The 24,042-nt window shown below is 42.2% G+C and overlaps 1 protein-coding gene across 8 annotated transcripts in view; it reads left to right on the top strand.

Annotated features, from left to right (window-relative positions):
* KCNMA1 (potassium calcium-activated channel subfamily M alpha 1) overlaps window positions 1-22,145 on the top strand; it is a 917,661-nt gene extending 895,516 nt beyond the window's left edge. For 3 of the 8 annotated variants that reach the window (XM_010589253.2, XM_023547133.2, XM_010589256.2), the window contains 4 exons: window positions 306-500; window positions 2,701-2,819; window positions 11,044-11,268; window positions 20,993-21,093. In XM_010589253.2, the coding sequence (XP_010587555.1) occupies window positions 306-500; window positions 2,701-2,819; window positions 11,044-11,268; window positions 20,993-21,017 (564 nt within the window). In that variant the 3' untranslated portion in view covers window positions 21,018-21,093. Of the gene's footprint in view, window positions 1-305; window positions 501-2,700; window positions 2,820-11,043; window positions 13,667-20,992 lie in introns of those variants that run through there. The other 5 variants (XM_023547132.2, XM_010589260.2, XM_010589257.3 and 2 more) reach the window with 5 other exon arrangements.
* The last annotated feature ends 1,897 nt before the right edge of the window (window positions 22,146-24,042 follow it).

Genomic DNA, 24,042 nt, shown 5'->3' with positions numbered 1-24,042 from the left:
CCTCCTTGCTTCCTAACAATAATTATGGTAAACACCGATCATTCAGACTTAAAACTTTAATAAAAAGCCTCTGAATTGGTGTTTAAAAGGAAGGCTCTTGTGGCAGAGCCAAACAGGAGAGAAAAGAATGAAATAATTGGAGGTTGCTGTCTTTTCACTTCCCACATAAAATTATTTGAAGAGACAGGCCACAACTTTAAGCAGGAGAAACCAAGAAAAGTTGTAATTTGGATGTCGACTGTTGTGACTTTGAGGATGTTTGTTTAACCCCTCCCCCCCCCCCATTTCTTTCTTTCTCTCTCTAGACCTATTTCAATGACAATATCCTTACCCTGATACGGACCCTGGTGACTGGAGGAGCCACACCAGAGCTCGAAGCTCTGATTGCTGAGGAGAATGCACTTCGAGGGGGCTATAGCACCCCCCAGACGCTGGCCAACAGGGACCGCTGCCGTGTGGCCCAGTTAGCCCTGCTGGATGGTCCCTTTGCTGACTTAGGGGTGAGTTCATGGCCCAAGGTCACTTGAACGCACTGACTGGGAAAAGCTTGATCCAAATCAGCTTCCTGTCAGATGGTGACAAGTTGGGCATCTGTTTTTTCTACCTTAGACAGTAAATAACGTTATAAGAATTGTTATTTATGGTTTGTTTACTATGTATCAGGCACTATGCTTTATGTGTAGTTTTTCATTTTAATCCTCATGGCAACCCTTTGACATAGGTCCCATTACTTGGCCCTCAAAGGAAACTGACACGCAGAGAGACTAAGAACTGGCCCTATCTGGAATTTGTACTCTGGCTTCAGAGCCGGTGTGCTTAAATCACTCTTTGGTGCTCTCCTCTGATGCTTTCCATCATGAAATGGGACACAACAGATGATCCCAAGGTACAGCCAAGGTTGAGAACCATTTCCACAGGTTTTGGCATAGCTAAGGGTACTCAGGAAATCCTGATGGTGTAGTGGTTAAGTGCTACAGCTGCTAACCAAGAGGTCAGCCGTTCAAATCCTCCAGGTGCTCCTTGGAAACCCTATGGGGCAGTTCTACCCTGTCCTATAGGGTCGCTGGGAGTCGGAATCAACTCGACGGCAGTGGGTTTTTTTTTAAGGGTACTCAACAGTATAAACCGTTAAAGCATTCCAACTGAAAGGTTGGAGTCCACCCACAGGCACCTCAGAAGAAAGAGCCAACAATCTACTTCTGAAAAAAAATCAGCCACTGAAAACCCTATGGAGCACAGTTCTACCGTGACATCCATGGGGATACCATGAATCAGGTTTGACTCAACTGCTAAGGGGTCTTCAATCCTGGCTGTATATTAATAGCATGTGTGGAATTTTTAAAAACCCACTGATGCCTAGCCCTAGTCCCCAGGATTCAGATTTTTTGGGGATCTGGGCATGACTTAGGCAGTGGTGTTTTTCAAAAAACCACAGGTAATCATGTACTTCCAGAACCAATGGTCAAACAAACCAGGTCTCAGGTGGGTCCGTGCATGTCCCTGATTCGAAACCTAGATCTTCTAATTTCTGAAACCGGTCCCAGGCACCCACCCCTGGTCCTCCCTGCGACAAAGCGGACCAGCGCTTCTGTCTGGGCTTTGTGCACAAACCTGATTCCAGGTTCTTTGGCAGAAGTATGTAGCTTTGACCCATATTCCCAGGCCAGGGAATATGCACAAGCAGTAGTGTCACACAGAAAGTCCAAATAGTGAAAAAGGAATTTAAGGCAAAGGTCAGCTTCTGCATTTCCTCTGAAACACTGATGTTGACTTGCCCCATGTTTTAGTTTGGTTATGGGCAGGGACCTAGGTCACACTGAGCTGTTTCAAAAGACAGCTTCTATACTAGCAGCTCTTATCTATCGTTTACTTACTTTAGATAAAGAAAGTACTTTAGTCATGGCAAGATTTGGCCCCATTTAATGGTGCCCGTATGGAAATGCCAAGTATAGGAAGAAAAAATACAATCACTTCTTTGCCAGGGAAGTCATTCTGCAGTGCCCTTCCTCTAATAATACCTACGTGAAGCCACCTGGCAGCGTGAAACCAATGTTTCCAAGTGAAGGCGTTTGCTTTCACGCTCTGCATCGGGCCCTGGGAAAGTGGTTGTGAAGTGATTAGAGCTGTGAATCCCAGTTATTCAGCCCACAGACCTCCAGCTCCTGAGGAAACACATTCTCTTCCACCCTTGCTGTCTCTGAGGTCTGTAAATTGTGCTTTTCACACAGTCCTTGCCTCAGAGAGTCTGTCAACATCATACCTGGTGGGGTCTTTTCTCCTTGCAGTGATTTTAATTATCACTCAGGCAGTTTTGACAACAGAGTCAGGATACAGCTGAGCTCGGGCAAAATATAGTCACCATTTGCAGAGTTGGTTCTTCTCAACTGAATGTACATCTGTGACCTTCAAGCCTTACATCCTCATTTGAAGTGAGGGAGATGCATAGTCTCACCAGAACTCTCGATGCTACAGGTAGAAAGCTTGGAGAGATGGCAGAGGAAAACTCCATTGTCACCTGACCCCTAAAATTGCCAATATTGGATGTAGGCATTAACCATGTTGACTTTTTCAGCCACAATCCCAGACCCTCCAGCTTAGGAGACTCCAAAATAAGCTTTTCGATAAAAGCCCTTGGCCCACTGAATCTCTACTTTCAGGCAAATAAAAATGATCTTTCTTTGTTCTTTTGTTGTTTCCCAGGATGGCGGTTGTTATGGTGATCTCTTCTGCAAAGCTCTGAAAACCTATAATATGCTTTGTTTTGGGATTTACCGGCTGAGAGATGCACACCTCAGCACCCCCAGCCAGTGCACGAAGAGGTGGGTGCCTGTCGCCACTCTGCTGTCCCACCTCTACTTCAGGGACATAAATGCCCTCTCCAGTGCCTAGTATAAGGGCCCTCGGTGTGGCGCAAATGGTTTGCACTTGACTTTCTGATCTAAAGATTGGCAGTTCAAACCCACTCAGTGGTGTTATGGAAGAAAGGCCAGGTAATATGCTTTCATAAAGATTACAGCCAAGAAAACCCTGTGGAGCAGCTCTACTCTGTAACACATGGGGCTGCCATGAGTCGGCATCAGCTGGACAGCAACAGGCCTGGTCCCCTAGTGTAAAGGCAACGGTCAGTACACATGCTCTCAACATACAGATTATGGCATTAAATATGGCACTGAGGTCAGAGGTTGTGGGATGCATGTCTCTGTAATTACTAATAAAAAAACAAAAAACCCTGTTGCCATCAAATAGATTCCGACTCATAATGACCCTATAGGAGAGAGTAGACCTTCCCCATAGGGTTTCCAAGAAGCCAGCTGGTGGATTTAAACTGCCAGTCCTTTGATTACCAGACAAGCTCTTAGCCACAGCACCACCAGGGCTGTGTAATTACTAATAGCTGTCAGTTTGTCAAACTGTGGGGGCTTGTGTGTTGCTGTGATGCTGGAAACTATGCCACTGGTGTTCAGATACCAGCAGGGTCACCCATGGAGGACAGGTTTCAGCTGAGCTTCCAGACTAAGACAGACTAGGAAGAAGGACCCGGAAGTCTACTTCTGGAAAGAATTAGCCAGTGAAAACCTTATGAATAGCAGCGGAACATTGTCTGATATAGTGCTGGAAGATAAGCCCCCCAGGTTGGAAGGCACCAAAAGATAACTGGGGAAGAGCTGCCTCCTCAAAGTAGAGTCAACCTTAATCACGTGGATGGAGTAAAGCTTCCGGGACCTTCATTTGCTGATGTGGTACAACTCAAAATGAGAAGAAACAGCTGCAAACATCCGTTAATAATTGGAACCTAGAATGTACGAAGTATGAGTCTAGGAAAATTGGAAATCGTCAAAAATGAAATGGAACGCATAAACATCGATATCCTAGGCATTAGTGAGCTGAAATGGACTGGTATTGGCCATTTTGAATCAGACAATCATATAGTCTACTATGCTGGGAATGACAACTTGAAGAGAAATGCTGTTGCATTCATTGTCAAAAAGAATGTTTCAAGATCTATCCTGAAGTACAACGCTGTCAGTGATAGGATAATATCCATATGCCTACAAGGAAGACCAGTTAATACGACTATTATTCAAGTTTACGCACCAACTACTCGGGCCAAAGATGACGAAATAGAAGATTTTTATCAGCTGCTGCAGTTGGAAATTGATCGAACATGCAATCAAGATGCATTGATAATTACTGGCAATTGGAATGCGAAAGTTGGAAACGAAGAAGGATTAGTAGTTGGAAAATATGGCCTTGGTGATAGAAACAATGCCAGAGATCGAATGATAGAATTTTGAAAGACCAACGACTTCTTCATGGCAAATACTTTCTTTCACCAACATAAATGGTGACTATACACATGGACCTCGCCAGATGGAACACACAGAAATCAAATTGACTGCATCTGTGGAAAGAGACGATGGAAAAGCTCAATATCATCAGTCAGAACAAGGCCAGGGGCCGACTGTGGAACAGACCATCAATTGCTCATATGCAAGTTCAAGCTGAAACTGAAGAAAATCAGACCAAGTCCACGAGAGCCAAAATATGACCTTGAGTATATCCCACCTGAATTTAGAGACCATCTGAAGAACAGATTTGACTCATTGAAAACTAGTGACCGAAGACCAGATGAATTGTGGAATGACATCAAGGACATCATCCATGAAGAAAGCAAGAGGTCACTGAAAAGACAGGAAAGAAAGAAAAGACCAAGGTGGATGTCAGAGGAGACTCTGAAACTTGCTCTTGAGCATCGAGCAGCTAAAGCAAAAGGAAGAACTGATGAAGTAAAAGAACTGAACAGATTTCAAAGGGCCTCTCGAGAAGACAAAATAAAGTATTATAATGACATGTGCAAAGAGCTGGAGATGGAAAACCAAAAGGGAAGAACACGCTCGGCATTTCTCAAGCTGAAGGAACTGAAGAAAAAATTCAAGCCTCGAGTTGCAATAGTGAAGGATTCCATGGGGAAAATATTAAATGATGCAGAAAGCATCAAAAGAAGATGGAAGGAATACACAGAGTCATTATACCAAAAAGAATTAGTTGATGTTCAACCATTTCAAGAGGTGGCACGTGATCGGGAACCAATGGTACTGAAGGAAGAAGTCCAAGCTGCTCTGAAGGCATTGGTGAAAAACAAGGCTCCAGGAATTGTTGGAATATCAATTGAGATGTTTCAACAAACAGATGCAGCACTGGAGGTGCTCACTCGTCTATACCAAGAAATATGGAAGACAGCTTCCTGGCTAACTGACTGGAAGAGATCCATATTTATGCCTATTCCCAAGAAAGGTGATCCAACTGAATGTGGAAATTATAGAACAATATCATTAATATCACACGCAAGCAAAATTCTGCTGAAGATCATTCAAAAATGGCTGCAGCAGTATATCAACAGGGAACTGCCAGAAATTCAGGCTGGTTTCAGAAGAGGACATGGAACCAGGGATATCATTGCTGATGTCAGATGGATCCTGGCTGAAAGCAGAGAATACCAGAAGGATGTTTACCTGTGTTTTATGGATTATGCAAAGGCATTTGACTGTGTGGATCATAGCAAACTATGGATAACACTGCAAAGAATGGGAATTCCAGAACACTTAATTGTGCTCATGAGGAACCTGTACATAGATCAAAAGGCAGTCTTTCAGACAGAACAAGGGGATACTGTGTGGTTTAAAGTCAGGAAAGGTTTGTGCCAGGGTTGTATTCTTTCACCATACCTATTTAATCTGTATGCTGAACAAATAATCTGAGAAGCTGGACTATATGAAGAAGAACGGGGCATCAAGATTGGAGGAAGACTCATTAACAACCTGCGTTATGCAGATGACACAACCTTGCTTGCTGAAAGTGAAGAGGACTTGAAGCACTTACTAATGAAGTTCAAAGACCACAGCCTTCAGTATGGATTACCCCTCAACATAAAGAAAACAAAAATCCTCACGACTGGTCCAATGAGCAACATCATGATAAACAGAGAAAATATTCAAGTTGTCAAGGATTTCATTTTACTTGGATCCACAATCAAGAGCCATGGAAGCAGCAGTCAAGAAATCAAAAGACGCATTGCATTGGGCAAATCTGCTGCAAAGGACCTCTTCAAAGTGTTGAAGAGCAAAGATGTCACCCTGAAGACTAAGGTGCGCCTGACCCAAGCCATGGTATTTTCAATCGAATCATATGCATGTGAAAGCCAGACAATGAATAAGGAAGACCGAAGAAGAGTTGATGCCTTTGAATTGTGGTGTTGGTGAAGAATATTGAATATACCATGGACTGCCAAAAGAACAAACAAATCTGTCTTAGAATAAGTACAGCCAGAATGCTCCTTAACAGCCAGAATGCTCCTTAGAAGCAAGGATGGCAAGACTGCATCTTACATACTTTGGACATGTTGTCAGGAGGGATCAGTCCCTGGAGAAGGACATCATGCTTGGCAGAGTACAGGGTCAGCAGAAAAGAGGAAGACGCTCAACGAGGTAGATTGACACAGTGGCTGCAACAGTGAGCACAAGCATAACAACGATTGTAAGGATGGCGCAGGACTGGGCAATGTTTCGTTCTGTTGTGCATAGAGTCGCTATGAGTCAGAACCAACTCGACGGCACCTAACAACAAATGAATATACAATGTGAAAAGAATTCATCTTTTATACTAGTCATGCCATCACTAATAACAAAATTCAGAATACAAGCATCTCCCTCAGACAACAGCTACTGACACAACCTCTGTAGGATATTTTACATCACTCGTGTAAGTATGCATCTGTCAGTTTGTCATACTGTGGTGGCTTGCATGTTGCTGTCATGGTGGAAGCTATGCCAGCAGTATTTCAAATACCATCAGGGTCACCGATGGTGGACAGGTTTCAATGGAGTTTCCAGACTAAGACTAGGTAGAAGGACCTGGTGGTCAATTTCTGAAAAAAATTGGCAGTGAAAACCTTATGAATAGCAGCAGGGGAGCACTATCTGACACAGTGCCAGAAGATGAGCTCCTTGGCTTAGAAAGCACTCAAAATGGGACTGGGGGAAACCTGCCTCCTCAAAGTAGAGTCGACCTTAATAACATGGATAGAGTAAAGCTTTCAGGACCTTCATTTGTTGATGTGGCACAGCTCAAAATGAGAAACAGCTGCAAACGTCCATTATTAATCAAAATGTAGAATTATGAAGTATGAATCTAGGAAAATTGGAAGTCATCAAAAACGAACACATAAAGATTGATATCCTAGGCATTTGTGAGCTGAAATGGACTGATATTGGACATTTTGAATTGGGCAATCATATGGTCTATTATGCCAGGAATGACAAGTTAAAGAGAAACGGCATCACGTTCAGTGTCAAAAAGAACATTTCAAGATCTATCCTGAAGTACAATGCTATCAGTGATAGGATAATATATATCTACAAAGAAGACCAGTTAATATGACTATTATTCAAATTTAGGAGCCAACCACTGAGGCCAAAGATGAAGAAACTAAAGATTTTTACACAACTTCTGCAGTCTGAAATTGATCAAACAACCCAGATGCACTGATAATTACTGGTCATTGCAATGCAAAAGTTGGAAACAATGAAGAAGGATCAGTAGTTGCAAAATATGGCCTTGGTGATAGAAATGATGCTGAAGAACATATGATAGAGTTTTGCCGGACAACTTATTCATCGCAAATACTGTTTAACAACATGAACAGTGACTATACACGTGGACATTGCTGGATGAAATACACAGCTATCAAATCAACTACATCTGTAGAAAAAGACAATGGAGAAGCTCAATATCATCAGTCAGAACAAGGCCGGGGCTGACTGCAGAACAGACCACAGATTACTCCTCATTTGCAACTTCAAGTTGAAGCAAATTGTAAAATGTTCACGTGAGCCAAAGTGTGACCTTGAGTACATCCCACCTGAATTTACAGAACATCTCAAAAATACATTGGATGCATTGAACACTAATGATTGAAGTTGGAGTTGTAGAAGGACATTATACAAGAAGAAAGCAAGAGGTGATTAAAAAGACGGGGAAAAAAGGACAAAAATGGATGTGAGAATAGACTCTGAAATTTGCTCTTGAACATAGAGTAGCTAAAACAAATGGAAGAAATGATGAAGTAAAAGAGCTTAGCTGAAGATTTCAAAAGGCGGCTCAAGAAGGCAAAGTAAATGATTATACCAAAATGTGCAAAAACCTGGAGTTAGAAAACCAAAAAGGAGGAACACGCTCGGCATTTCTCAAGGTGAAAGAACTGAATAAAAAATTTAAGCTTCACGTTGCAAAGTGAAAGATTCTATGAGAAAATATTGAATGACACAGGAAGCATCAAAAGAAGATGGAAGGAATATACAGTCACTGTACCAAAAAAAATTGGTCGACCTTCAACCATTTCAGGAGGTAACATATGATCAAGAAATAATGGTATTGAAGGAAGAAGTCCAAGCTGCACTGAAGGCATTAGTGGAAAACAAGACATCAAGAATCGTAGGTATACTAGTTGACATGTTTCAACAAATGGATGCAATGCTGAAAGTGTTCACTTGTCTATGTCAAGAAATTTGAAAGACAGGCGCTACCTGGCCACCCAACTGGAAAAAATCTGTGTTTGTGCCCATTCCAAAGAAAGGTGATTCAATAGAATATGGAAATTATTGAACAATATCATTAATTATCACATGCAAGTAAAATTTTGCTTAAGATAATTCAAAAACAGTTGGAGCAATGCATCAACTGGAAACTGCTGGAAGTTCAAGCTGGGTTTAGAAGACAATGTGGAAGGAGGGCTATCGTTGCTGATGTTAGATGGGTCTTGGCTGAAAGCAGAGAATATCAGAAAGGTATTTACCTGTGTTGTGTTGACTATCCAAAGGCATTCAACTGCATGGATCATAACAAAATATGGGTAACATTGCGAAGAATGGGAATTCAAGAACACTTAATTGTGCTCATGAGGAACCTGTACGTAGACCAGGAGGCAGTCATACAAACAGAACAAGGGGATACTGCGTGGTTTAAAGCCAGAAAAGGTGGATGTCAGGGTCGTATTCTTTCACCACACTTATTGAATCTATATGCTAAGCAAGTAATCTGAGAAGCTGGACTATATGAAGAAGAATGTGGCATCAAGATTGGAGGAAGACTAACAATCTGTGATATGCAGACAACACAACCTTGCTTGTCGAAAGTAAAGAGGACTTGAAGCACTTACTGAGGAAGATCAAAGACTGGATCAGTGTGGATTATACCTCAGCATAAAGAAAACAAAAATCCTCACAACTAGACCAATAAACATCATGATAAACAGAGAAAATACTGAAGTTGTCAAGGATTCATATTACTTGGATCCACAATCAAAGCCCATGGAAGCAGCAGTCAAGAAATCAAAGGACACACATTGCAATTAGGCAGCTTTGCTGTAAAAGACCTCTTTGAAGTGTTAAAAAAGCAAAGATGTCACTTTGAGGACTAAGGTAGGTCTGACCCAAGCCATGATATTTGCTGTCACCTCATATGCAGATGAAAACCGGACAATGAATAAGGAAGACTGAAGATTTGATGTATTTGAATTATGGTTTTGGCAAAGAATATTGAATATACCATGAACCGCCAGAAGAATGAACAAACCTGTCTTAGAAGTACGTCTCATGTACTTTGGACACGTTGTCAGGAGGGATCAGTCCCTGGAGAAGGACATCATGCTTGGTAAAGTAGAGGGTCAGCGAAAAAGAGGAAGACCCTCAATGAGATGGAATGACACAGTGGTTGCAACAATGGGCTCAAACATAGCAAAGATTCTGAGGATGGCGCAGGCCTGGGCAGTGTTTTGTTTTGTTGTACATGGGGTTGCTATGAAATGGAACTGACTTGATGGCAATGACAGTGTAAAGATAAGTTTCTTGACCATATCCTAGAGCTCTATGTTTTTACGGAAATTATGTAATAATAGTTTAAGTGTGGCATTTGTGTTTTTCTCATATTCATTAAAATTAATTCATAGCAGGAAATAATTAAAAGTACTTCACAGAATTACCGAAATCAGTGAGTTTGCATAAAACACCCCAGGAAACAATGCTGTAGGTGAGTGTTTCTCAGCCCTGCTTGCGCCCTGCATTTAAGAATCACCTGAGGAGCTGTCTAAAATACCTTGATTTAAGTGGTCTGGAGTATGTGTGCTTGTATTTAATATAGAAATATATTAAGTATTATGGAGCTATTTCTTTTCCAGCGATTACAGCGAATAGCCAGAGTGGAGAAGAACTGGTGTAGATCAGCAGGTTCTAAAAATTTAGCTTGCGTGAGAAGCACCTGCCGAGGTTGTTAAAATACAGATTGCTGGGCCCCACCAGCAGAGTTTCTGACTCGGTAGGTTTGGGAGGGGGCCTGAGAATTGACATTTTTAAGAAGTTCCCAGGTGATGCTGATGCATCTGGTCTTAGAACCACTCTTTGAGAACGACTGCTGTAGATGGAACGTAATGATTTTTTTTTTTCCTTTCCATCATATCTGGTGTAAAAGTCTGGTCAGCAGATTGAAGAGAGCAATAAAGCAGGGCTCAGAAGGAGGTATTTTTTCTTCTTTCACTCAGTTAAGCTCTCACCAAAATTGATTCTTAAAAGATAAAAAGTGAGGAAGGTCAAACAAGATACTGGGCGATGGTGGATGAAATCCCTATGTGTGTCTGGGATTCTCCAAAATTCTAGGGTGAAAGTTGCAGCTCAGTCTATGCAACCGCATGTGTTGGGCCCCTCAAGTTCAGAAGTGAACTTGATGTGGCACTGGGAGGTGCACATAGATTATAGGAAGCACAGTTTGGCCCTCCCGTTACCAGCACTAATTCAGAACCTCTGCAAGCCCGTGGCTGAGCTCCTCCATTAAGACGTAGTTAAACTTGGAAGATCACTGTTGAGGCCTTGGACCAGCTACAAGTCCATGTTCCAGGCCCTCTGATAGGCTCTGCCAGCTCCTTCTGGTTCACAGGGAGAGCTGAATTCTTCCCCCGTTATCGTCACGCTGTAACGTCTTTGCTTTTCCGTCTAGGTATGTCATCACCAACCCCCCATACGAATTTGAGCTCGTGCCCACGGACCTGATCTTCTGCTTGATGCAGTTTGACCACAACGCCGGCCAGTCCCGAGCCAGCCTGTCCCATTCCTCCCACTCGTCCCAGTCCTCTAGCAAGAAGAGTTCCTCCGTTCACTCCATCCCGTCCACAGCCAACCGAGCGAACCGCCCCAAGTCCAGGGAGGCCCGGGACAAACAGAAGTACGTGCAGGAAGAGCGGCTTTGATATGTGTCCCCACTGCCACCATGTGTGAAACTCTATCTGCCACTCATTTCCCCAGTTGGTGTCCCAACGATAACTTTCCCTGTTCCCCCTGTAGTTTCTCTACCCCCCCTTTTTTTTTACACATTTTGCATATGTATGATAGTGTGCATGTGGTTGTCATTTTTATTTCACCACCATAAAACCCTTGAGCACAACAGCAAATAAGCAGACGGACCAAAAATTATTTATGATTCTAGGGGAAGAAATCACCCATAGGCACGCTCCAGACATGAATAGCTCACTGCAGGAAGGAGTTCGCGGATTAGCAGGGAGCGCTTGTGATCGATGTCAGTTCCGAAAAGCGAGTTTATTTAATGTAGAGGAAGAAAACTTCATGCTGATTGACCAGGATCATTAGGGCGCTTGGGGTTTTGATTTTCTTGTTGTTTTCCTTTTTGTTGTTATTGTTGTTGTTGTTTTTATACACACACAGTAAGTTAGCACACCTTTATTTGGAGCAAGCAACCAAAAAGCAATGCAAACGTATCAATTGGTTCCACTCTCTGGGCCGAACTGTCGCAATGTGACAGTGTAAATGATTGTTAAACGCCTGCTTTTTGTAAGAGACCATCAGAGTTTGCAGTTACTCACCAAGGCCTTTTGTCCCAAAGTGATCTTCCTTTGGGCATTTATGTGAACATTTCTAACCTGAGTGTGGAGGAAAAGAATAGGATTCGATTCATGGAAGTCTCAAATTCTCATGATTTAATTTAAGTGGAAAGAGGTTTGGTTGCATATTAAATTGTTATTCGGTCTCCTTATGCTGCCATATGAAGAGCTATTGTTTTTTTCTTTCACTTTTGACATTTGGGATGAAAAGCCATATGTATCATAAATATCAGATGTAAGTCATTAAAAACTGCCTTCCTGGGACTTTGACATCTCTTAAAAGGTGAATTACTTACCTTATGTACGGAATAAATAACGCTCAGGAAAGAGCAAGCGTTTTTGCGCGCATTCTCAGGGGACCTTTCTACTCCCCTCTGTCTGATTTGCCAGGGCCCCAACGCCAGTTAGAAGCAGGGGCTGGGACAGCGGTACTGAGAGAGGATGGATGATAAACCCAGCAGCAGATCATGTTTCCCTAAAAGCCGACATCCTAAGTAAATCAGAACACAGGAGGATCAAGCCACAGTTGACTCCACAAAGACAAAAGCCAGCTACCAGAGTAAACTGTTGGCCCAGCTGCCTGAGGCTGGCTGTCCCAAAGCAGAAAGCTGGTGGGAGAAACTCCTCATTACCAGTTGCCTGCACAGGCCAACTCACCTAGGCAGGTGAACGAAAACCATAGAGAGCTGTTCCTCGTCATGAGATGGGGAACTAGAAGACCAGTGCGATAGTGAGCCAAACGCATTTTGGTATAATGATTATTTTTTCTTTTCTTTCTTTTTGTAAGTTAGTAAGCATGAAGGAAAGGTGGGAAAATGCCCTTTTTTTTTTCAATATACAGTTGTCAGATGTTTCATGCATGGAAATTATGCTTTAGGCAGCGCAGTAATTTTGAAAAATTGGTCAACTCCTCCATCACCAAATTCTGGCAGTCATATGGATGGGCTAGCCCAGGGCTGGAATATATATAATCTATATATACATATTTGAAATGTTCAAAAATTTTTATTGCATAGAATAGGGGTAGAGGGTTGGAGAAAGATGTCACAGCGATACCTTCTCTACAAAGGTGCTTTTATGGTGAATGTTTTGGGTTTAGATTTTGGCTCCCTTGTCCCCGCCCCCAAGCATGGTAGTTTTGGAGATTTGCTTGCTGTGTGAATGGACAAGCACTTTTACTGACAAAATGGTGAGGCTCAGTTGGAACCTCCACCCACCCCCTGCACCAAAGACAGCGGCAATGCAGTATCCAAACCAGTCATGGGGTGGTGAGTAATTGCATACATGTATATTAAAGAGCCCTATGAGTAGATTTTTTTTTTCAAATTGTTTTTGTCCCGATATACTGATTTATAGATTACTTATAACTACTATTTCTATATATATAACTATATATAAATATGTATATATTTATATATATATATATATATATCCCCTAGTTTGGGATCATGAAGAGCTGTTCATGTATCCTTTGCAAAGGAGGTTAGAAAGGTATGCCCTGAGACCATTTATAACTATAAGAATGTGCCAGTTAAAGTGCTCAACAGGAAATATGACAGTTTAAAAACATTGTAAAACTCACATAGCTTACTTCTCTCTCTAAAGTGCAACAAGGATGAATAGAATGGGCCAAGGTATGACAATTAATGGTTCTGCATGACCTAGCCACTGCTGGGGGTTTTTCTTCTATAACGTTGTCCTTGTGAAAACTTTTGTGAAATTAAAAAAAAAAAAAAAAAAAAGGAGTTATAAATTTTATTCTGTTCCTGGTTTATTTTTCTTTAGATTGTTCTGTTTGTGGTTTTATTTGATTTGTTTTGCCTTTTTTTTTTTTTTCCTCCCCTTTCCCACACCTTTCCCCCTCTCCTCTTCCTTCCTCCACTTTCTAAACTGCTCAGCGCAATGAGGCTGTGTTGCTGCTATTGCTAGATCCTCTAGAGTTTGTTTTGGTGTTCTTGGGTTTGGGGTTTGGGTAATTTGGGGGGAACTTCTTTCCATCTGGCTTGCCTTTCAATCTGCACGTGGCCTCCCTGCCCACCTTAGTACCTTGCTCCAAATCCAAAAGCATTTTCCCATCGAGAAACCACGCTCCCTTCATTCCCCCTCATTACCACCCCCACAACCCAGCCCCTCCATTGGTCTGTCCACATCTCTGTGTTTCTCTTAGCAAGTCCTACTAAATCAAGGGATGATGCCAGTTGATATACTTTTCTGGAAGACATCTGCAGCTATTTCATTTGGCAAGCCTGTTTCTCTGTTCATCTCTTATCCTCCTTTTGCTTTAAACTGGGAGGATTATTAATGGCAAAAGCATGGGTCTCCTCTGTGTTGGATCAGTATGCCCCAAAGTTAAAACTGTTCAGCTGTAGGCATGAACTAAATAATCCAAGCCCAGTTTTCTGGGGGCTGACGATTTAGTGTGCGTAGTACCCAGGTCCCCCCTGCCACCTGCCTTTCAGATATTTGTCAAATCCCAGCCAGAGATTGGGCAGATAGAAGTAAATTCAAAACGTGTTTTATAGACAAATTTTTAGTAGCTCTGATGAGAACTGACTAGAATGGAGTGGGAACAGACTATGACATGAGATGGAGTTTTGAGATCTTCCCTGGATTTACCTAATGATTTAATTAATCAATGCCTACTGGTAATGAGAATTGACTGTACTTGGGTAATGATATATTTAATGACAGAAAAGGTATCATTATTTCTTCTATCTTGTTAGCCAAAACTGGTGTATTACGCTTTGCTCAACAGAGAGGAGTCTATTCCATTGCTTTCCTTAGACCCCAGACTGCCCATTCCTCTTTCAGGAGCTCATCACTTAGAGAGGAAGAATACAAGTTTCTCATATTATGTCTCTTACTCCTCTTTCCACCAATAAACAAAGTAAGTGGGTAGCGGTAGGGGTAGAAAGTGAAAGAGTTATTTTGAAGATAAAGTATATGCATTTTAAAAGTAATACAGTTAAAAACTCAGTTATCTGCACCATTCTAGAAGAGAAGCAATTTCTAATCCATTCAGTCCAATTTGCATTAAGGTTTGAAACGGGCAAGTAGTCAGTAATTTGGTAGACCAGAAAGCCCGATGAAACTTACTCGGCACTCAGATGATCATGAAATCATCAGCATGCCTAACAAGTGCTACACAGGGTTGTGTCTGAAGCCAGCTCAAGTGGATAAAGAGAAACTGGAGATTTGTATAGTTAAATTTCTACCACAATTGGGAGAGGTTTTAAATTCTGCTATGAATATTAAAGATTATGACCTAGAACTTTCTTCCCCATAGCTCTCAATGAATATTTGAAATAAATTAATTTACCTTAAACATTCCCATACCTTATACAATCATTTTATAAATTATCCTTGCCCTCCTTGGCTTATCAAACACGAACAACGAACACCTCTAGGTGCTTCACGATGCTGCCATGGTGTTGGCACTTTCTTGAGCTGGGTATGCAGCTCCTGAGAAAGGAACAACCAAGCAGGTCAGTAAGCAAAGAGACTGACTGTGCCTCTTGCCGGTTGTCAAGATTCCAGATGACCAGAAAAACCTTTCGCTGGCTCTTCTTCAGCATGGGAAAAGCCTAAAGGTACCTACATCCTACATCCCAATAAAAAATAGAGGCAATTAAATCAGCCCGCCAGGTTCCTATAGCAACAGGCTCCCTGAAGGAGAAATAGGACAGGACAGAAAGTTCAGAGTCTGTGGAAGTCAAGACAGGGTACAAATCCATGTCTCAAGCAGCTCCATTCAGCCCATCCCTGCTTTGTCACAGCATGATGAAAAAGTAGCTGTGGGCACCTGTCACTGAACTGGTTGTACATTTGGAGGTTGCTTATCCTCTGTCACACAGAAGCAAAGAGTAAAGAGCCTGCCCTCTGGCTGTCGGCTGGCTGGACTGAGGGCCACAGAGGAAGATTTGGAGGAGCATTTTTCTCTGCCCAGTGAACCATAGCATTAGACTTTGAGTGAAAAGAGACAGAGCATGGAGAAAGATTGCAAAGGAGTGAGCCAGTTTTCATGAACAGAAAGTGCTCCAGCTCAGGTACAAATGATCGTCATCTCTCTAAATTAGCCACATTTTGCCCATGCAGAGAAGAGGAGGCAGTGTGCGTGGGTGGGAGCACTGGGGTTTGGTGGGCAGAGGAAGAGCATAAGACTGCCTGCCAGAAACATGAAGTGGGACACCAGCAGCGTTACCTCTGAAAAGTTGAGCTCCTTGTTCACCCCCAGTGTTCTCAACTGCTATCTCTATCCAACTGGAGTCTTTCTCTTTCAAGCCTTTTCTCTCTGAGCCTCAGCTTGCAGTGTGGCAAGAAGAGGGCCAATTATTCCAAATGCCTTTGCCCCCTTGTCTGCACTCATCTCCGGGGAGTAGTTCTGTGAAAAGGCTAAACCCCACATCCCTGACAGCCCACAGAGCCAGCACAGATTTTCACAGCACAGCGCCTGCTTCTCCCTCTGCTGTGGGGACTCCGGACAGCTCAGGCAGCCCCTACAGAGCTTGGGCCCTTCCCCACCACAGCCCACCCCTTCAGGATCCCTGCAGCCCCATGGCCATTGGCTGGAGGAAGCCCTGACCCGTATACTGAGTCCCACAATCTCAGTGATGAAGCTACCAATGGATATTGCTCATGCCTCTCAGGTGGGGTTGGCTGCCTGTCACATGAACAGCCAATATTTCAGAGAACTCTCCAGAACCCCTGAACTCTCCAGACCTAACATCAGGGCACCTCTTCCTCTCCTTAGCCCCCAAGTGAAGACTACCCAATCAAATCCTCCTCTGTCATCTCTACTGTACGACCCAAGCCAATACTCCAACTAATACACTCCGGTTCTCCAGCCCCAGCTCCTCTGCTGAAAGGCATCATTTGCAATCATACCTGAAAAGCACCGCCCATCCTTACCAGGTCATTCAGTGTCGATAGTGCTCACATGAATGCTAACCTATACTAAAATGTTAGATGGAGCCCTGGTGGCCTAGTGGTTAAAGCGCTCAGCTGCTAACCGAAAGGTCAGTGGCTCCAACCCACCAGCTGCTCTGTGAGAGAAAGATGTGATGGTTGGCTTCTGTAAAGATTACAGTCTTGGAAACCCTGTGAGGCAGTTCTACCCTGTCCTACAGGGTTGCTATGAATCAGAATCGACTCGACAGCAGTGGATTTGGTTCTTTGGTATACTAAAAGGTTACGATGGGATAGGAAGAAAGGTCTGATGACCTACTTCCAAGAATCAGCCAGTGCAAATCCAATGGATCCCAAAAGCTCGATCCACTGTCGATCACAGGGATGGTCCCTGACCAGACATCATTTCATTGTGCATAGGGTCGCCACGACTCAGGGACTGACTCAACGGTAACTAACAACAACAACACTAGAAGTTAACACCTGCGCACTTACAATGGGCTAGATAGACACTCTTCTATGCACTTTACATATATTAACTCATTTAATCCTCATGAGTACTAGAGGTAGCTGCTGTTATATCTCCCTGTATAAGAGGAAGAATGTAAAGTACGGATATGTTCAAAGTCCCATAGCCAGGAAGTGACCAAGTGGGATTTAAAAGTAGAGTCTATGAATTTGACCACTATGATACAATGTCTGCTACTATTACTAATACTACTGATGACCTAACAGCTCACCTTGACTTAGCATGCATCTGGACCTGTGGTAAGTGCCTCCTGTGCACTAGCTCCCTTTTTCCCAGCAACAATACTAAAGAAGGTCCTATCAATTTAACCCCACTTTTCACAGGAGAAACTGAAGCTAACATAAATAAGGGCTGTGCAACTAGGATGTGAGCAAACCAGGTCCGTTTGACTTTAAACCTATCCCAGACCATTTCCTTAGCCTACACCTCATTGCTTGCCCATGGGGAATAGCTCATGGCATGGCCGGTAGATGGCACCTCCCAATGGCAGTGTCATTCTTTTACCAGCATCTCTTAGCAGCTCTTTTCCATAGCTTTATCCTGCACTATTAGCCCAGTTGCCACAGTCTGTGAAATGCTACTCTTTCCCTAGCCCCAGTAACTGCCATGTGACAGAAACTTCGGGCAGGTCATGCATTGTTGTCAGCAAGTCATGTGCATCCCACCCTCTAGAAGCTTATCAACAAATGGGGCTATTTTTCTCGGGCAGTGAGGAGGCACACACAGCCATACAGATTGGCCTTCTAATATTAGGGGCGAAAATAAAGTTCCTGGAATTCATTCTGGTTTTTGGATTTACTCTTAACCACTTTGCCAATCATTTGAATTCCTTCTCTGAGAGCTCTTTCTTGTGGTCAATTTTGTAGCCTCCCATTGTCTCAGTTTCTTCTCTGGAAGGCAAGATTCAATAAACCAAGTTGCCATTGCCATCTTTGGAGCACTAGCCATGGAAGCAGAGTGACTGGCAATCATTAAAGTATGTGCTCTTTTGGAACAATTTGTGAGAACCTTTTCATAAAATACCTTTGCTACCAGACACTTCAGTGAAATGCTGAGAGCAGTAATATATTTCCATTTCTCCCAACAACCTATTTAACCAAGGCTTCAGCAACACATACATTTATATCTTACAAGACACCAGGATTAAACAGCTATTCCTCGGGCATAATAAAACCCCAGCTTCTCACTAAGATGTGCCTCAGCCCAACTCTTTCCTGAGTTGAAGCTGCATGGCCAAAACAGAAGCTACTACGCTTAGGTTTTTTTTATTGCCAGAAATTTGAAAGGAAAGAGAGAAGCTTAAATGGGGAAATAATGTTCTCTTTCTTACAAACAGTGGAAGGAAATGGATATTCTCTGTGCCGTGAAAGGTCAAAATGCCAACTTTGAATTGAACTGTAAAGAAAGACTAAATTCTGAACAATTATTCTCTGCATCAGTTGTAAAATTTCAGCAAATTGCAGCTGTCTTGGGTCTTTCACCCAAAAGACCTACTTGTTTCCATCAGCAGTGTTCACTCTCCCTTCCAACCTGGCAGGTCCAACCTGGCACTAAATCCCTTTGCACAATCAGTCTGCATAATGGCACGGCCAAAGTCAAGGGTGGCTCAGGCAAACAGAGCACAAACACGAGGCTCCACTCCCCTGAAAATCATCTTTACACATAAATCATTTGGAAAAGTCATACTTTGAAATTGTTTCAGCGGTCTGGCAATGCTTTTAAAACATGATAACCATCACACTTTACTCCTCTCTGAAAGGTTAGTTTAATCGTAGATCACAAAAAATTGGTTTCCGCAAATGCATAATGGTTCATCTATGTCACACTTGAACTAAATGGTTTTTTAAATGGAGCTGAAATTATTTTGATGTGTACACAGTCCCAGATTTCTATACAACCTTTTTTAACCAGCCCATCAGGAGCCTTGCCTCTAAAGCCTCATTAATAATTCAGATGTGCTGATGACTTTAAAAGATCTATGGAATTGAAGCTTAGGAGGAAAAAAAAAAACTCTGCTTGACAAAAAGATAAATGAATGTAGAAAGAAGCTGTAGGAGCCTGGCAAGCTGTAGATCATCTCTGAACAGATTGTAACTTTATCATTCTGTCAGGGGGAATAATTTAAAGCACTTAATCAGTTAGCTTCACTGTGAGGATGTAGCATTATGAATTCCTATCGTCCAATCTGTTCAAATCAAAGTGAACTTAATTATAATAGGTGAGCGAGCCGGAGCAGGAGAGAGGAGGAGGAAGAGCCAGGAAGGAGGGAGCAAGTTAACTGCGGGGAAAACTGAGCTGCCGAACAAAGGGTAGCAAGGCTTTCTCCCAGGTACACCCTAGTTCCAGAGACAGCATTTTCATGGAGGGCTCAGGGCACTTGAAACAGAGAGAAAAATGGACCAAGGAGGAAGAAGCAGAGGGGCGATGAGCTGATCATAAATGTTTAATTTAGAATTAGTCAAAAGGACACACACACACATACCCAACAAGTCAGGTGAGAAATTTTATTAACAAATGGGTCCAGGACCGCCGACAAGGCAGTTAAGAATTGTTCTGATCAGCAGAAAAGGACAATGGACAGGTCATTGTCTCTATTGCAGTGGGTGTGTTTGAAAGCAGAGGAGGGTAGCTTGTTCCTTGTTTTCTTTCCCTTTGCTTTGCCTCAGCCACTAAAATGAGGCATATGATTCCACCTTAGGATGTCCGACTTTAGAATCTTGTCTCTCCGTACCTATATACACAACCGATTTCCCAGAAAATTTCCATCTTAGAAAGAGGGGAGGATGAAGGCTGAGTCCTATGGAATAGCACCACACTGCTAAGAGGCTGCTGGACAGTGGTCATTCTCAGCCCAGCCCAGCCCCCGAACACCCTGACTCAGCTTTCCCTCCAAGCCATTTCTGACAAGTTGGGTTACTACAGTCAGTTAAGATACTATCCCTAGGAATCCTTTCCAAAACCTTACACCAACACAGTTTTCCTTCTTGAAAGAAAAGCCATCTCAAAATCCTCTTAAAACAGTGGTCACTATTCTGATTTTCACTCTCGTGAGCCAACACATTCTGTGTACTTACTTTAAGACCCCAAAACTGGCTGCAAAAGAAACATAATGGTGGTATAGTTGAGGAAAGCTTTAAGTACGTTTGTGACAAGGTGACAAGCAAAGCCAAATCAAGGCTGGGAGGAAGCAATCCTGTATATGATTCTAGATCACTCACTCTGCAGCTGGGATGCTGTCTTTACGTGTTCCACTCAAATCAGTCGTCTGGTGTGATGGCCACACCCTGTATCTAATATATTCAGCATCTTCTCCCCACTCAAGCTTTTCAGGCCATTAAAGTAACTCCAGAGTTGAGGAACCAACCCCTCTGAGGTCCATCCATGGAGTCTCCAAATTCCAATGGCACACTTGGTTTATCACTTGTTACAGGCAGCAGAGGTATGCTTAAGGGTCTGGGGTTCTCCCTAAAATGCACTGTCTCTCTTAGCAATTACTCACTGGCAGCTTCTATCAATTACCTTTTTGCATTATTTCAATGAACTTTCCAATGGCTTTATCCTAGGACTAATTAAGCTTCTCATTTTCCTTCTTGTTCTCTATCCATTTTGCCCTTTAGCAGAAAAGAAATGGTTTACAGATGAATCGGATAATGCCTATCCCAGAAACATTCAAATCAAGCCCATGAGTACCCACATGGCTAACCAGATCAACCAATACAAATCCACAAGCAGCTTGATTCCACCAATCAGAGAAGTTGAAGACGAATGTTGACTCCCAGGAGACCAGAACTATTTTTTTAAAGCCTGACAAACTTCATAAATGGTGACGTGACTTTTTTTCCTCTTACATGCTGAATCACTGGTGGAAATGTTAGGATGAGCAAGAATTGCAAGAAAAATAAAGTAGACAGATCTTTCTCTTTGTCTGCCTTGAATATTGCTTCCATGTATTTTGGAGAAGGAAATGATTTCATTTATAAATGAACATACTAAAATAGTCATGTATAGCCTCTAGCATTTTAAATTATTTTTATTTATTAGAAAGAAAATATATTTTTCTTTTTTTTTTTTTCATTGTCAAATATCTTCCCTCTATCCAAACAATGCAAAATCAAAATGAAGAAGTGGCCAGACTCCTTCATATGTATTTCTCTTCTTTCTCTCTTTTTCTTTGAGGAGAATGATGGTCACCATAACAATTTATTGTAATTAAGGGAATGGATTATTAAAAACATTTTTAAATGGTCCAACAATGTATACATGTATTTTAGTAAATCCAAAAGAGAAGATAAAGGGGGTGGGGGGGAAGCAGGTGAATTGAATGCCTGCTCCTGTCCAGGACAGGTATGTATTTTGATCTGCATTGACACCAGCTCTTAATAAATGGAAACTTATTTATTTTCACAGTTGAAAGTCATATTTTTGTAGTTTTAGTTTTCATTCTGTATTTCTCATCCCTTTGTTCATATATTTAAAGGTAGCTTTTCTACAATGGCCAGATCGGGTTTACCAGGCCAACTAACTATACCAGGAGGGTTGTGAACGTGCCTGGGACATGGAGGTTGAGAACAAGAAGCACACAAGACATTTCTCGGTTTGTTGTTCTAAGGCGGGAACTCCTACTTGCTGCTACGCTTCTCATTTCATATTTTCAAACCACTCAAGCAAGTCATTTCAACTTCGGATGGGTCTGGTGGACTTTCTCCCCACTCCCCAAGACTCCAGCTTTCAGCCTGAAAGTTTGTAAACACCAACAAATAGTTTTACTTAACAATAGGCGTAATAACTCATTCATCCTTGTAACTGAGTCTTTGTTTAAAAGCCAGAACATTTCTAAGATTAAGGAGACAACTTTTCCCCAGATGTCCATTTGCAGGCTTTCCTTCAGTTGCTGGGAAAAAACACAGTACAACAATCTAAAAATTAATAATAATGAAAGGAAAGTAACAAATGTATTTCATATAGACCGTTAGAAAAGGCCTTTGAAAATCGCCAGCAATGAAATCCAATGAATTGGCCACTTCAAACTGGGGTCGAAAGATTTTTCTAGTCATCAGATGCAATTACGATGTCTCAGAACTCTGCCGTTCCTTGCATGCTCAATGTATAGTGAACCCAGCGACTGTTGCATTCCAAACAATTAGTAAGTCTTTCAACTTCAAAATTATCAATGTCTGATACAGTCATCAGGGTCTCTGGAGAAGCATGAATGTGACAGTGATTTTTATTTTCTTAAAATGTACACGGTGCACACTTAGAGAAACCAAACAAACTAAAGTATCTTGCACAGTCCCATGATATCTGTTCCATCAACTCTTTAGGCCCCAAGGCCCTAGTCATATTAGTGAAACCGATCAGCACAAAGCAATGAAAACACCGTCCACTAAGTACTCCAATTACCAATGCAGGCAAAGTGAGCTTCCACCTCTGTCCACTCCCTGCAGAGCCAATGTAGCTGTGCTTCACCTTGTGAGCATTGTCCTGCAGTGACTCGTCGGACCGTGGTTACTTTGTCGTCACATCGTGTAGAATTAGTTCTATAAAAGTATCGTGAATATAATGTATGTCCAATTGGATTGTTGAACAACTACTTATAATCACTAAGCTACTCAGCAGACTAAAATGACGCCAACCGTCTATATTCAGGCTTTTAAACATTTCATGTTTTCAAATAGAAGCAAAATGGGTTTGCAGGGTGAATCCGTTGCTAAGATTTTTACAGTTTTCCTGAAATCTAGACCTTCTTTTCCATAATGGTTTTGCGTTGGCGTCACCTGTTACATCCATGTAAGTCCACGCTCTTCTTTCCTTCATGAACTATGGTGGGTTCTTCTGCACTCTCATTCTTGATAAGCCGTCTCTCTGAATCTGTCATATCTATTTGGTTTCCTCTGGCAGGAAACGGTGGCCACTTAAATGATCTTCCATTTGCGGAAAGCAGAGCCCAGTGCCCCATGCCCACTGCCCTTTTTTCCTCTGTCTCTCCATACCAAGGCAGTATGGCTAAAGCTTTCAATCTACACATTTTTCCCCCCCTTTACCATACTGGCTAATATGGTTTCCTCTCACCAAGGGTTCATAAAGCCCCCAAAAAACAAATTGATAGGAATTCATTTATTTTCTTTTAAGGTAGAATAGCAAATTCATATTGTTCTATCTTTGTAATAATGAATTATTCTGGGCCAGATAATAAAATCAGGATTTTTTTTTTTTTTAGGGGGCTTACAGAATGACTGGTTGGTGGCCCCTTTTACAAACACTTGTGCCTGGGAAGTTGAAAGTGAAATGGAAACAAGATTTGTAATACTGCTGAAGAGCTCGAGGGAATGTTAGAGTTTCCTGATTTGTTTCTATTTGTAGAACTCTCTGGCCCTGAGGGACTCCTCATCCCGTGCACATTCTCAAAGACCCATCTTTCTACCTAAATCCAGCATAGACAAATGATGGTCTTCTCCCATACAGTCCATGTTATGAGGCTGTGATATCCCATCCAGCATGAGGGTTCCAGAAAAGCCATTTTCCAAACTAATGATTCTAAGACTTAGCAGCAGGCTGTTTACCAAATAGAAAGCGCCTACTTATAAATGCATCACCACCATCATCACCTTTTACATTAAGAAAACATTTATTTTTGTCTAAGCAAAGCTATATTTGCAAATAGCACCTT

Source organism: Loxodonta africana, chromosome 16, assembly GCF_030014295.1.
Source record: "Loxodonta africana isolate mLoxAfr1 chromosome 16, mLoxAfr1.hap2, whole genome shotgun sequence".
Classification (NCBI taxonomy): Eukaryota; Metazoa; Chordata; class Mammalia; order Proboscidea; family Elephantidae; genus Loxodonta; species Loxodonta africana.
Note: the sequence above shows the minus strand (reverse complement) of the source record. Positions and strands in the feature narration are given on the sequence as shown.